Raw genomic sequence first — 14362 nt, forward strand, 5'->3', positions numbered from 1 at the left:
AATTGCTTATATTATTCTTAATGTGTGAAACAATATGTATCCAAAACACCGCGGGGGTGTAACGGGTTTTGGGGATGTAACAGTGTCGGGATAGTGGATGTATCCGCGGAAGGTGTTGACACGGAATTAACCCTTTCCGTCTCCCGCCTTTCAGCGTTCTCTCTGACAACACCGGCGCAACCAGAAGGCAAATTGCCGAAATTCAGCCGAGGAGGGCGTAAATATTTTATTGGGGAGGGGAAAAGCGTGTTGGGTGTTTCTTTTTTTCGCGTGTCTGTGTGTGCGTGTACATAGGTAGAGCCTGTGCGGGCAGCTCGCCCCGGGATGTAACCTTGCGTTTTAAAATTACTTATCTGTGCTTATTTGGGGATAGTTTTTTGATACAGCGACACTATGCTGGTTTAAAATCAGCTGCGCGTAAGTTTGTGTCAGCCCTTTTGTGAAAAAAGTGCGGGTTTGTACCTGTAAAACGGAGCAGAGGTTTATACAATAGCACATCTCCTGTCTCCCTGTCGGTACAAATCCACGCTGGAAAAGGGCTGTTGCTCCCAGGATAACAGCTCTGTTTGGGAAAACGTAGCGTGCTAAAAAAAAAAAAAAATAAAAATCTTCATTTAGATTTTTAATATAATCATTCTTACTCAAAACTGCTACATAAGGCATATAAGATACTGCACATTGTTTTACTTGACAGATGTGAAAAATAATGGAAGTTTTATTCTTTTGTACTCATTTCTTGTATGTAATCTTCAAAGAGTGATTGCAGTTGGTGAAAGAAGAACGGTACCGATTCAAAGTAGCCTTTTAAATTATTTTTTTTTTTAATCTTGGGCCTAAAATATATTTGTTTTGAAAGTTTTGAAGTGTTCAGCTCCTTTTGGATATTTTCTTCACAGAAGTTCACAGTAAAGAAGGTAATAATTAAATACTTCTGGTAGGTGAGCTGTAGTACTCTATAGAGCCCTAAATAGAATTTAAAAGAATTGACACAGAAGCCAGCTTCAAATTTTACTTTTTTTCCAGTCCAGCATTTGTTGTTGAACTTCATTTTAAAAGGATGCTTTGTTCGGCTTTGTCTTAATTTAAGTATGGAGATTTATTCTTAAGATTAAAGATTGGAACAATGGGAAGCAATTGCAGCTTATATACTTATAATCTTATTGTAAGTCAACTTTAAAGTATTTAATACAGCTATTCAAGTATCCTCTTATCATTTGTTTTATGCGGGTTAGTTGTAATTTCTTTCTGCAACATGGATTGTTATAAACCTTGTAAAAAATGCTTATTATCTTTACGTATAATTCACTCTCATGAACAAATTGGATTTTTTTCCATGAGTGAACTATAATATGAAATTTAATGTTCTGACCTTTCTTATGCTAGATTACTGAAAATAGTGTGATTTAGCTTTTCTGAGAGCCCGAGCATATTTTTGTTGGTGGTTTAACGTGTTGTTTTATATTGTAGCTTTTAATTATGGAAAAATAACATTAGACATGTAATTTTCACACTTCTACTTAATTTATGCAGCCGCTAAAGTTCTTGCTGGGTAAAAGAAAAACTTAGTTGGTTTTTTTTTTCTTTTTTTTCCTGGGAGCTTTGATGGCTAGCATTCTTGTTAATGACAGTCATTTCTCTAACAGGAAGATGTTTTCATTTGTCTTTACTTTCTAGTGCAGGGCAATTATGCTGTTCTGTGTTGCACACTCTTGGTAGTTCCTATCTCAAAAGAATTACAGTACTTGGAACAGGACTGCAATTTGAAGCAGGTGTTGTGTTTTACTGTTATGCAAAATAACACTAAAATATAATTGTAAGGGAAATAAAGGAAACAGCTGCAAACTTGGTATGGTAACCGTTACATTATGATTCGTGAGCAGTTGTAGCATCCTATGTCACTTCTAACACAGCACAGATTTGGGTTAGTGAAGCTCACCTTGCTGATTTTTACTCCTGAAACTATTATGCTTATTCTTACGAGGCAGGATTAGTGTAAAGACCAGATCATAACCTTAGTTACGGTGATGTGCTGTCTCACTAGTGACTTGGTTTTTAAATGGGAACTTTAGAGTTTAGTTTCTTTTTTTTGTTTGTTTGTTTTTTTCCCCTCTCCTCCAATGACAAAGAAGATGAAGGATAGAACCCAATTACTGGAATGAAGGTTGCAGAATGTCTTAACCCAACTAACATATGGAAGCCTACATAGGCCTGAGGTTGTAAAATAGTAAAATAAATGGCCTATAGCAGGCCATCTGCCATTTGCAGGGCATTTTTATCGTTCTTCGTGCCAAACTGGAAATTAGTCTTTGTATTAAAAATATATTTTGAATACAAATCAAAGATTCCAAACGCTTAATGTTACACATGGCAACCACATTTCTATCTGGGAGCTAAGAGAAGTCCAGGAAAATCACACTGGAAAAATACTGCTTAGTTTGATGCTCAGGGCTCAAGTCATTCTCTTCTTTTTCCTATCTCTTTGTCTTCCCAGTAAGCACTGGTTTACTTTTGTAAGTTACACACCGGATATGAAAAATCTATTGTGTGTGGCAACTAAAGGGGTGATAGCAACCGATGCAAAGCGTCATGGTTTCATGTAAGTCCTTGGTGCTGGGATAGCGTGCCCCAGCTGAGGCTCTGCCTCATAAATGGCTTTTAAAGAGTTGCTCATCTTGAAAGTGTTCTTCGAACATCAGCTGATCAATTTTCCCAAAGTCCCTCTGAAAGGAAGGCAGCTGAGGTATCCTCGGTTTATTGATTGAAGAAATTGAAGCGCAGATTCTGCACTGGGAACTCAGCAGAGATGAGGGTTGGGAAGTTTCGGGCTATTGGGCTTATGCTCGTGTTATAGAATGCTTCCAGTCTTAATGCAAAATATGTTTAAGAGCACTTTGAAGAAGTGAACGATAGGAATGCCTAGAGAGGGAAGAGCATATTTCTTTCATCTTATGCAGAAATATTTATGCAGAAAATTGCACTTAAATCTGTCAGATAAATCATTACTTACTATCTGGTGATGAATCCAAACCAGTTTCATTGCTCGCACACTATAACATGGATATTTTGTTAACGTTGTCTTGATACTAGCCTTTTTCTGGACAGATAAATACTTTGATTCAAAGGTCTTTGGGTGTACCTTTTGCTATGCAGTTGTAAAATTTTCTGCTCTGCATCAGCTTCTTCTAAGTCTCTCAGATGTAACTTATTTCGTAAAGCTTAAACAGGGCCTTGAAAGCAAGCGTGCGCATTTGTGGAAAGCCCTTTGTCCTTCAGGAAACTGGGTCCACTTGTTATTTTCCATGGTTGCAATTAGCACAAGATGTTATTTAAAATAAAGAATAGTAAATGTAGAGTATTTAACTGGAGCTTTCAACACAAGGGTTTTTTTTCCCTGAAAATAAAGCATTCATCCTTTGGATGTATTTAATGACGGTGGAGTTAAATGATGAAGTAATTAAAGAAAAAAAACGTGAATAGTAACGCTTAGAGAGTTGGGTGATGGGTACATCAGAAATATAGAAAAAGATCTTCGGATGGAAATTGGGAGAGGATAGAGTAATGTGTCTCTCTGCGTTTACATCTCCTTTGAGTTGATAGCAGCGTGTGCTCTCTTTCTCTCCTGGCAGAGGTCCGAGGAGTAGATGAGGAGCTGCTGGGAGTCGGGAGCCGCCTGGAACACAATGCCCTACCCCGCTCCTGGCCTTGGGAAGTTGTGAGCTGCTCATGTCCATAAGGAGGAAGGATGGCTCATGGAATTCCTTCACAAGGCAAAGTTACCATAACGGTGGATGAATACAGCTCCAACCCAACACAGGCGTTTACACACTACAACATTAATCAGAGCAGGTTCCAGCCTCCGCATGTGCATATGTGAGTATTCCTGACGTCGCCTGCGTGTGTGCCTGCGTGTGCGGCTGCGTGTGCCTTGGAACCGCCAACCGCTGCTGGTGGAGTGGGTTGAAAACTGGTAACCAAACTGATTAGTCTCGTTAGCTAATAGGCAATATGCTTGTGAAATTTCGTACGCGGCGTGTTTGAGGAACACTGCTCCATCATCTCCTGGCGAGGATGGCTCCTGCCTGGGGCTGGGGGAAGCGTGCCCTACCGATGACTAATAGGGGACATTTTCTGAAACTGTCATGTCACTGATCTCACTTTAACTCGCCGGAGGGACCCATTGCTTTAAGATTGAAGTTCCCTTCCCCCAGCCCTTACACTCAGCTGCGAAATAGGCCTAATTGGGACTAATTGTCCCCCCCTGATCACTGAATCCTTTGTCCTGCCGGTTGCGAGTGGAACGTGTGCCGAATGCTGCCATCCACTCGCAACGCGCCTCCAAGGCGGTGTCCGGGGCTGCGCGGTGGTTCCTCCCCAGAAATACAAATCCCTGCCCCGAACTCCCACCAACAAAAGCCTGGGAATTGGGGAGCTGAAGGCTTCTTCCCTCACCTGCTTATTCCTGGGGATTGTGTGACCCGCAGGATCGGTCTGCCGCACGCTGCCCAGGCACAATGGTTTGCCGTAAGAGCTAAGTACCAGTTTTAACTCCGAATTTCCGTCCCATTGTTTAGTTAAGTTTGATCTTTATCGGTTATTTCTGCGGAGGTTCTTTTTCTTTTAACATTAATAGACTGAGAAGCACGTGAAACTAAAACAAAGGCGACATCTCTTGACCTCCTGCGTGCCATTGTTAGGCGGGATTTTGAATGATGCCACACTATTGAATTTGATAAGGGTTTTGCATAATAAGGGGGGAAAAGTTGTATGGTACTTCATTGCATTTTTGTTATGTAGAAGCCTGCCGGAAGAGTCACAATGTAGGAGTTCAGCACCTTCTAATAGGATTTCATGTGGTTACAATCTTCCTAAAAGGCAACTTTTGGAAGGATGCTGAAGAGTGTTGTGCATGTGACTTTTGAAGGTGGAAAAAGTTTTCGTTAATTACATTTGATGTATGACTACAACGATGATGTAACTTTCCTTTTAGAAATGTTTCCGTTTCTCGATTTTCTTTTCAGACCTTTTGTCAGCAAATTTCTGTTGCGTGTTTTGCACTCCAGACTGCCCTTCTGACTGACGTTAAGTACATGTCAGACCAAACAATAGAAACGTAGAAAGTGGTTTTAAAGAGCCCCTTCTTATTGACATTGATTTCAGTGGGAGCTGATTTTAGGACCAACTGAGTGTGGCATTCAACATTGTAAAAATTGCTTATGCTTTGTTTCAAAAACTCACAAACAATTACACAGCGACTTCACTACTAATTTGTGTATCTCTTAAATGATATTGACTTGACAGATGTTTTAAAAGATATTTTACTTGTTTGGAGAAACTGTGTAATTGAAATAAATACTGAAACTATAAAGAACAATATAGTGACAGTGTTTTAAAGGCTTTTTAACTGAAATGCTGCAGCTTTCTTAAAATCAGTAATTTGGTTTCAAGGAAGGGTGTGTCATACGAAAAGGGAGATCCAAATTTAGAACAATGGAAAGGGGATTGATTAGTCTCGGATTTACCATGGAAGCAAAGAAAACAGTGTTGCGGTGCAGTAGGTGAGTTCAGGTGTGGGTCTGGATAGCAAATGATGAGGTTTAGAAAACCTGTTGAGGAAAAAATGACAGGATCTTGTCAGGTGTGTAGAGTTGTGGGTAGAAGAAAGCGAGGAAGGGAAGGTATGACTGGGGCTGTGGGTTTGTGTGATGGTAAGAACCCGTGGAGTCAGTTCTGGGGAGGAGAGACTGGGTTGTGTGGTGGCTTCAGAAGCGTCCTTATGTGCCTTCCCAGTGTGTTGTAGTGGAAGCATTGAGCCTATTTCTGAAAGAGGATATCGTCAAGCGAGAAACCTGGACAGAAAATTGGTAAAAGCAGTATTAACAAAGAAAACATGATCCTTTTTTACCCTGTTGTATCTTTCTAGTGCCACATTGCCACGGCTGCCAGGATTGTTTGATTTGTTTTGCTTTTACAGCCTGCTTTTCTTTTTTGATATCTTAAAGTAATACATGCTTTTTTTTTTTTTTTTGTTTTAAGAGGGAGTTTGAGGAAGTTTAATTCATTAATGAGAAATTAATTTTAATAAATTGTGGGATGATGAGAAATGAGTAAGGCAACATGGGAACTGAGCAATAGGGCATGTATTTGAATCGCAGGGCAGCATATTGTTACAGGGTCCTTCTGCATAGCATAAATCAGTGGCTGGGTGCAGCTTATGGAAATATTTCCTAAAGGAAATAATTTTTTTTTTTTAAAGCAATTTCTTCATGGATATGCATCTTCACATGCAAAGGTGAGAACTGGATTCTTGGCATATACTGAGCCGTTTCTGGTTCCAGTATGCTCTGGGCCTAATTCTCGTCTCAAGCAGAGTAGATGGAGAGTCTGTGGAACATCACCAGCATAAACCCGCTGGTTAAGGCGCTACTCTGCCTGTTCCGTGGGACACATGTCCTGCGCTTTCTCCGGCTTTCATTTTGTGCCTTTCACATGACGATGTCATATAGTTTGGTCAGCAGGGTTACAGTTCTCTTTTATCATCTTTATATGTATTTTTACTCCAGCACTTCTTAGTGAATCTGTTGAAGTGTGCTCTAAGGTAAATAGCAGTGTATTAAAGCTGCCTTTGCTTGGGCTGGCTGTGACAGCAGTTTTGTCAGTTACTTAAGCTCTGGTATAGTATGACTTTTCAATCAGTTTGTCCTGTCTTTGTATTTTATTTCTCTAATTGAACAGGTGTTCTAAAGACATTTTTTACTCTACGATTATTTTGGATAAAGGGATATCCTGTTAAATATTTTGTCATCTTGAAGCAATGCTCCCACCCACAGGTTTCACTTATTTTCTGAAGATGCTATAAAATTCCTGTATTTGAATGTTTTGTACAAGTCATGTTTACTTCCAGTTAGTTTTAATTAACAGCATCACCCTAGTTCCTTGCTTTAAAGGTCAGGTGCAAAATAGTAACAATTATAATATGCCTCCCTTTGCGTCTTAATTATTATTATTCTTTTGAAAGTCTTCATACTTTCCCATTTTTTGTCAGGAATTGTGACTTCAAGAGACAAATGCTTCTTGTTCCTCCAGTGTAGTGCTGCCAAATATTGTAAGCTTTTTGTTTTGTTTTGTTTTCTTTAAAAGAGGAAAGGAAAAGCTTTTAATCCTGTGTAGACCCTTGAGATGTTGTGTATGAGGCTACGGTCAGCGGATCCAGGGATACCGGTGAGCGAGCGGCAGTAGGATGCAGCCTGGGGACAGGATGGGCACATGTGGGAGGAGCTGGTGGCAGGTATGCCTTGAGCTGCAGAAGGCTTCGTTCTCTGAAACTACAGCCTCAAAGTAGAGAGAGAGAAAAAATTTCAACTATTGTAAGCAAACAGTAGGAAAAAAGTGAAAGTGACTAACCTTAGAAGATAATTGAATTCATCGGATATATATGCCATTTGCTTAGGGTGGTCCTTTTTTTTTTTAAGACTTTTTTTTTTCTTCTTTCTTTTCTCTGTGCAGCTTTACAGTAGGTCGCCACAGTGGGTCGTTAAACCATTTTAATTAACAGGAATTACTAAGGCTCAGTTTTGTGGAACCTTCCTGTCTCACCCATTTTTTTTCCTCAGACCAATGGAAAGGAGCTGAAAAGAAAATAGGACAAATCCAAATGGAAAACTATTTTCGTAGATTTTAAGCAGAGCAAAAAAAATCTTCCTGTTTACTCTTGGGGGGGGAGGGGAGAGTGAAATAAACTTTGTGTATTTCTTGTGGAAAATGCCAGTTTGGACTGGCCCAGCTGGTGAGGACGAGGGAGTTTTGTGGGGCTAAACTAGCTGTAGCCGGGGCTGCTGCAGGCTCAGCCTTTTAGGGGAGTTCATTAGCTTTCCTCTGCTCCCACCAGAATAGCGTGGTGGCTTGTTTTTAGGATACTTGAAATACACTATAAAATGCTGGTACGGTTTAAAATTCAGTAGTAGGGGAATAAGAAAGAGAGAGGTTTCTGTGCCAGAGCAGAAGTCTTCTAAATGAGTTTATTCATACCTGGAGATACATTGAACAATCTGTAACTATATAACTTTACTGCCTTTCCTGTGCTGGAGTAATTCCCCATGTGAATATTCTTAGTTTAAAACAAAGAGTATAAACAGTTTTATATCAGTAGAAATATATACGTATAGTTGAATAAAGTATTTAAGTGTATGATTATGTGTAAATGTATATATATAATAATAGTAGCAATATAAAAATATAGCTGTATAATCATAGAAGGAAAAACTTTCAACTGTGACGAAGCCTTAAACTGTTAAAACTTGGAGATCTGATTAGACTGCTAACCTTGAGAAATAGGATCTTGCGTATTATTTTTTTTTCTTGGGGAAACCATCCTGCATTTAATGAGCTTTATAAACCCCTGCTGATATTAGTGGGAAATCATGCATTTGATTTGTAATGTTCTCAACTTTTGTTTTGTATAAGGTGTGTGATATTTAGGGGGAGGGGGAAAGAATTGGCAGTAGTAGAATATGGACTTATTTGACATTTACAGAATAGTGGAGTTTGTACATGTAATAATATTGGTTGAGACAATACAGAGATTCAGTCTTAGGCTAGTTAGCTATGACTGGGGGGGCTGGTTCTGTTGATACTGTTGTGATAAAGGATCATAGTTTTGGTGGATATTGTTGCCAAACCTGCAGCTCCCCAGCTGCCCGTTCCTGCCCCCATGCCAGACACTTTGCCACCTTCCCAGTAGTGCTGGCAGAGTCTTCTCCAAGGCTGCTCTATAGATCCCACCACTGAAATGGTCTCGGTTAAAATATCCGTTCGGTGGTGTTTGGTTTGGGTGTTTTTTTTTCTTTTCTTCCAATGAGCTACTTGCAGCGATCTCTTCCTTGGCGTAGCCTCACCAGCAGTGGGTTACGGGGGTGGCCAGCGCAGGAGAGAGGGCAGTGGCTTTACGGATCAGCCAAGGGACAAGTATGGGAGGAGATGGGTGTTTCTTCTCTGTATTTCTTCATTGACGAAATCGTGCTGTTAAAACACCACCGTGTAGCATCAGTCTGGCCCCTGTAGTAAACCCTGAGAGGGAGAAAGAAAGAAAATTATTTGGTTTTCATACACACGTATGTTAATGTTCTTTTATGTTGTATTAACATGTAAAGGATCCTTCAGGTAACAAATACTCGGTAGCTGAGCGCTCTAAATGGGAATTTTCATTACGTGATCTGATTCTACATTCTAGTTTTACCTATGTAGTTCATTTAGTGGTCAGTAATACTGAGTGAGAGTTGACCCGCAGTTTCACGTCTATGTACGATATACTGTGGGTTCTTATCTTATGGGAGGCATGTGATGGGATCTGACCAGGAACGCTTTCTCCATCAGTGGTCCCTACCACAGCACTGTGTGTTGGAGGGAGACTGCTCACTGAGGGAGCTCTTTGCTGTGAAGTAGTTAGACAAAAAAGATGGATATACATTGCAATCAGGATGTTGTACTGTCACTGGAAGCTTGTTTCTTCTTTTAAAATACCAGGGCAGTAGGGATATTGTTGTGGAAGCAGCAGATTCTTGATTTTGTTGAATGCTTGAAGGGTGAGAGGGCAATCTATCCTGTGAAACAACTTCTAGAGTATAGATTTCCAAGCAGGGAGTTAATACAGGCCCCGCACTGCAAATCCCACTGTAGAGTTTTTGGCTCATGATTTTCTCCTAGTGGCAGGATGAGGCTGGTCCTCGCTGCCAGCAGTGACGAGCACGCTTGGCTCCTGTGACACATGGCCATTCCAAGCCCAAGGAAAGTGCTGTGCCTACCTACCATGCATCTTGTTATTTTGTTTTACAAATCCTTGGTTGAATATTTCATTGGACAAATAAGCAGAAGGAAAGCCCAGTAAACAATGTGGATTTAGAGGTCTATGTTAAATTACTATATGCAGCTTACTCTGTTTGATGCAGGACTGAACATCAGTTCTGTCCTGAATGTTGCGCGGTAACTTCGAGTTGACATTTCCAATCTTGAGCTACCAGAGTGGCTTAATTTTCAAGTCAGTTGCCTAACGTTGGGTATCTACGGAAAAAACGGAGGGCCAGCATGTCGTCTTCCCTAAGGAGCACCTGACGAGTTTTATTTCAAATTGTGTAAAATGTTATGGCACAACTTGAGAAAATAAACGTGCTTAGGTGTAGTAGAAATACAGTGAGGCAGGGAGATTTCTTTAAAACATGCATGTCTTATAGCAAGCTGTAAAGTTACTTCTTTGAAGATACAGTAGAGTTTGGCATAGGGGTTGGTTACTGGCATTGCCCCAAGTGATGGGTGCTGGCAGAGAAAGTGGAGTGCCAGTGGTGGGTAGGAAGTCCCCTTGGTCTCACATGGCAAAATCATTCACCTCTTAATTCATGCCAGGTTTTTCCAAGTCCCTAGAAAGGATTCCAGCAAATTGTGAGCTTTGGTCCTTTGAAGCAATGGCTTCTTGTTTCCAGTGGTTTGAATCATACTTGGCGTATGCAATTGTAGATTCCTGGACTTCCTCATGGTTGTTTCTGCTCGCAGAAGGCGGGATGCTGCCTTCTCGTCTGTTCTGTAATGTGCACATGCAGAGCGGTGCAAAACAGGGGAGGGAGGTAAGCGTGTCCGCATATATACCTGCACAATTTCATAGCAGATATTTCAGAAGATGTAAAGAGCTTGCTGTTTTGATGGGATTTGGAAATTCAGGTCTTGCCCATTTATTTTAAGTTTTGATGAGGGCCATTAAGATTGCAAGTTTTAGGTCTTATTTGTTGCAGAGAGCGAGTTTTGTGATACTGTGTTTGGTTGCTTTAATTATAAAATGAGGAAGCTGTGGTCAAAATAGGCATGTGTTTAAAATGCTAAAGTCACAACAATTATATCTGTAGTAAATGTGAATAGACTTCATGTAATGATTTGTATTTTGATGCCTTTTTTCAAATGAAAAGTGTATGATAGTCTTGTACCCAGTAGTCGCTAACGTGCTTGGAGCAGTACCAGGTAGTTAAAGCAGGGAACCGCAAGTCTGCATTCCAAACAATAAACTTCAGGTACCTGGAGTTGCAGTTGTTCTATTTCTCTCCTGAAGAGTTGACCATAAAGCTTGGTCTTAACTCCATAAACCTGGAGATTTCTCCTGCCACATCAGCTGTGTGTACCCTGCAGGACCTGCTGCCTGAAGGTTGGCTGAAACAAAGCGCGGTTGGGTACTGCTGAAGTTTTCGGGGTGGGAGCAGGGAAGATGGCTAGAGAGAGAGTCAACCCATAATCCCTAGATTCGGTTGTCCTCTTCATAACTCCCATGGATGAAGCCCATGTAATTTCTTTTTAATCTCTTGTGGATTGGAATGCTGTCAACAGTTCACCTGTGTAGTCTCCAATGACAGGGAATTGCTTGCCCCTGTTTTCATACTTCCTATTTTATAATGGGCATATTTTCTAAATTTAAATCATTACCTTGAGGGGAGAGACAAATAAAAAAAAAAACACCTAACTGTCATGTTTTTACCAAAATATTATTTAAATAATTGTGCCATGTGGTGTCTTGCAAGATGTGTTTTTGTCACAGGTTGTGGATTTTGTATTCCCAGCCCCTCTCTTCCTTGCGTGCTGCTTGACATTAGGGCTACAGAGTTTCCACGGGATGTTGATAAGGAAAAAAACAGTACTGGAGGCTTCCTCGCAGCAGAGTCCCCACTTACTGTACTGGGCATTAACTTATATCCAGCGCATTAGACTTAAAAGCACACAGCCATTAAGCGTAGCACTCCTTTCCCAGGAGGGCAGCAGATGGAGAGAGAATGGGGGAGGGAAGGAGAAAGGAGTATGATAGAGGGACTTTATCTGATGTATTTGTAAGCCAGGAAACTTGCTATTTACCACGTTTACAATTTCTCCGGTATAAGGAATTGAGTGTAGTGACTGGGAGCATCAGGGTCAGTGTATTACTCCTAAATGTTTAGCTATTGTATCGGTTTATGGGAAGAAAAAGGTGCTAGTCCAGTATATCTTCCCTGGTGCTCCTTTTATATAGGGAGCACAAAGGAAAAAGTCATTACTTTTTAATTACTCTAGGCTTCTTTGTTTCTTAAAGCACATTCACTTTTGGCCAGCAGTGGGAATTACCAAAGGGTTATTTTCTTTCCCGTGAATGGTGAAGTAGTAGTTTTGGGGAAAATCATCGTTCAGAATTAAAATTTCATGTGATTCAGCATATTTAATAAATAGGAGCCTTGTCCTATACTTGTTAAATGCAGTGATTAGTGACACTCTTATTGCTTCCAGTGGGACAGGACCAGTCGCTTAGAGATGCCAGATTAAGTGGCTTCCTCAATTTTAAGCTATGATTCTTTCAGGGACTTCTTTTCTCTGGTTGTTAACAATGTACATATAAGATTATGATAATTAATAGATATTAAAGAAGAGGGAAACTTCATCTTTATGGTTTGTTTATTTTGTAGATTTCAAGTCAGCCAGGCATTCACTTTTCCTCCTGGTGGAAAGGAGTGAATGAATTAAAACTAAATAAATATGTAATTGTACATAAAAAAATGTATAGAACTCAGTTGTAATCTTTGAAATGACTTTTTTTTTAAAGAAATTGTTTTCATTTTGATTATATTCCTCTTGACATTAGTTTGATTTTCCATTATATTTTGTTTGTTAAACAGTGATGTTCGCAGTTTTGAAAGGAAGTCATGTAGAAGAAAAACAAATTTTGTTCTTCTATAATTATTATTCTATACCTTGAAAGTTTCCACTTTGGACACCCTCTTTGGGTTACTGAGGGAGAGTTATGAGTCATATTGCAACTCCTGAGATCTTTTGGAGGGTATTTAATTGTTTGCACAAAGTTCTTAGATGCTTTTTTTTCTGCTAGAAGTGTTGCCAGTATAATGAGGCTGTGCAGATCAAGTACTGTAATATGAGTTTCAGACACCCTCTGAGAATTAAAATGCTGATGATAATCCTCTAGGGGTGGGATATGATTTACTTTTTTTTTTTTTTTCTTTTTTGCACCGTGACCTTTGGTGGTGTTCTGCTCGGCTACTTTGCATTGCTGCTTTGTGAGAGTGCCACTGCGTTCATGGAAGGATCACACGTACTGTTCCGCTCAGAACCTGATACATCATCTTGGCAACAAAGTGAAGACCTGTAACTCTTGGAGTTTTCATCATTTGTTGTTAGTTATCTATTACCGTAAATTCTATGCCGTGAAGAAAACACGTTGTTTTCAAAACGTATGTAAGTTAGAGTAGAGCCTTCATTTTCTCTGAGCCAGAGGAGAAAGGAAATCCTGCTATTGGTTTCGAGAAATTTAAATGGTCTGTGTTTAGGGGGATTTTGTTTTGTTTTCAGGCTCACTCATTTTAGATATCATTAATACAGAGCGTATTTTCCTGAGAAGAATCCTTACTTTCAGTCTAGATTGGCAAGAGTGATATTAATTTGAAATTTAACTTTGCATCGCCTGGCTTCCTTGATAGTCTGTTCATGCCATCATTTATTACTCTGATACACAAGAGTCATTACGTTCAGTCAGTATTTCTCTTAAGTTTTAAGGCATCATTCTACAGAATGGGAAAGACCTTTTATGAATCATTTTATTCAGTGCAGAGTTTAAAGGTATAAACTGAAACAGAGTCAGGAAGTTGGTAGAGGGTTTTTTTTTTTGATCAATCGGTTCAGATTAAATGGGGAGTCTATAGAAGATCTGGTACAACAAGTGGCAATATTCTGGGTATCTAGTTATAAAAAGGCAATGCAATTTCTTTAGGGTTCAGACACTTGTCCAATAGAATGCAAGAGGAATGTACTGGAGGTGACTAATACAAAATAAATGGGAGACGAGAAATGGATAAATGATCTCAAATATCCAGACGTAACCAGAGATAAGATGTTGGCCTAAAGTATAGTTCTTTGCACACCTTACACCTGCAGCTGTATTTCATTTGTTACAATTTTACCGTCTCCGTACGTATTTAAAGGCAATCTTGCTCTAGCGTGAAGTGCAGCAGTAATATATAGCACGTTACTGCTGCAGCAGTAGTGTCGGAGGAGTCTGTCTTTCAGGTTTGTGTGTGTTTTATTATTTTCCTAACAAAAGCTTTTTTAGATTTTGAGCTTCCAGAGTTATGCCTTGTAGCTGTTCACAAGGGAATGTGGCAAAGCTGACCAAGAGGTTGTGCCTTCACGTACTGAGGCGAGGTCATTTGAACCTCCCTGTGCTGTGCCCAGAACCAAATGGCTTTAAAGACATGCTTTTTTTTTTTTTTTTTTTTATTCTTTATAATTTTTTCTTCTGCGGGGCTTAGCGTGCTTGTGAGCGGTGTCAGACAGTGCGCTGGGAACAAATCCTCTTTCT

General features: G+C 39.9%; 1 protein-coding gene across 1 annotated transcript in view; it reads left to right on the top strand.

The window, feature by feature from the left end:
• The first annotated feature begins 3643 nt into the window (after positions 1 to 3643).
• Positions 3644 to 14362, top strand: part of MPPED2 (metallophosphoesterase domain containing 2) — a 103113-nt gene continuing 92394 nt past the window's right edge. The window contains exon 1 of the mRNA XM_009892678.1: positions 3644 to 3870. Coding sequence (XP_009890980.1) covers positions 3743 to 3870 — 128 coding nt within the window. The 5' untranslated portion in view covers positions 3644 to 3742. The remainder of the gene's footprint in view (positions 3871 to 14362) is intronic.

Source organism: Charadrius vociferus, unplaced genomic scaffold (genome assembly GCF_000708025.1).
Source record: "Charadrius vociferus isolate BGI_N301 unplaced genomic scaffold, ASM70802v2 scaffold19, whole genome shotgun sequence".
Classification (NCBI taxonomy): Eukaryota; Metazoa; Chordata; class Aves; order Charadriiformes; family Charadriidae; genus Charadrius; species Charadrius vociferus.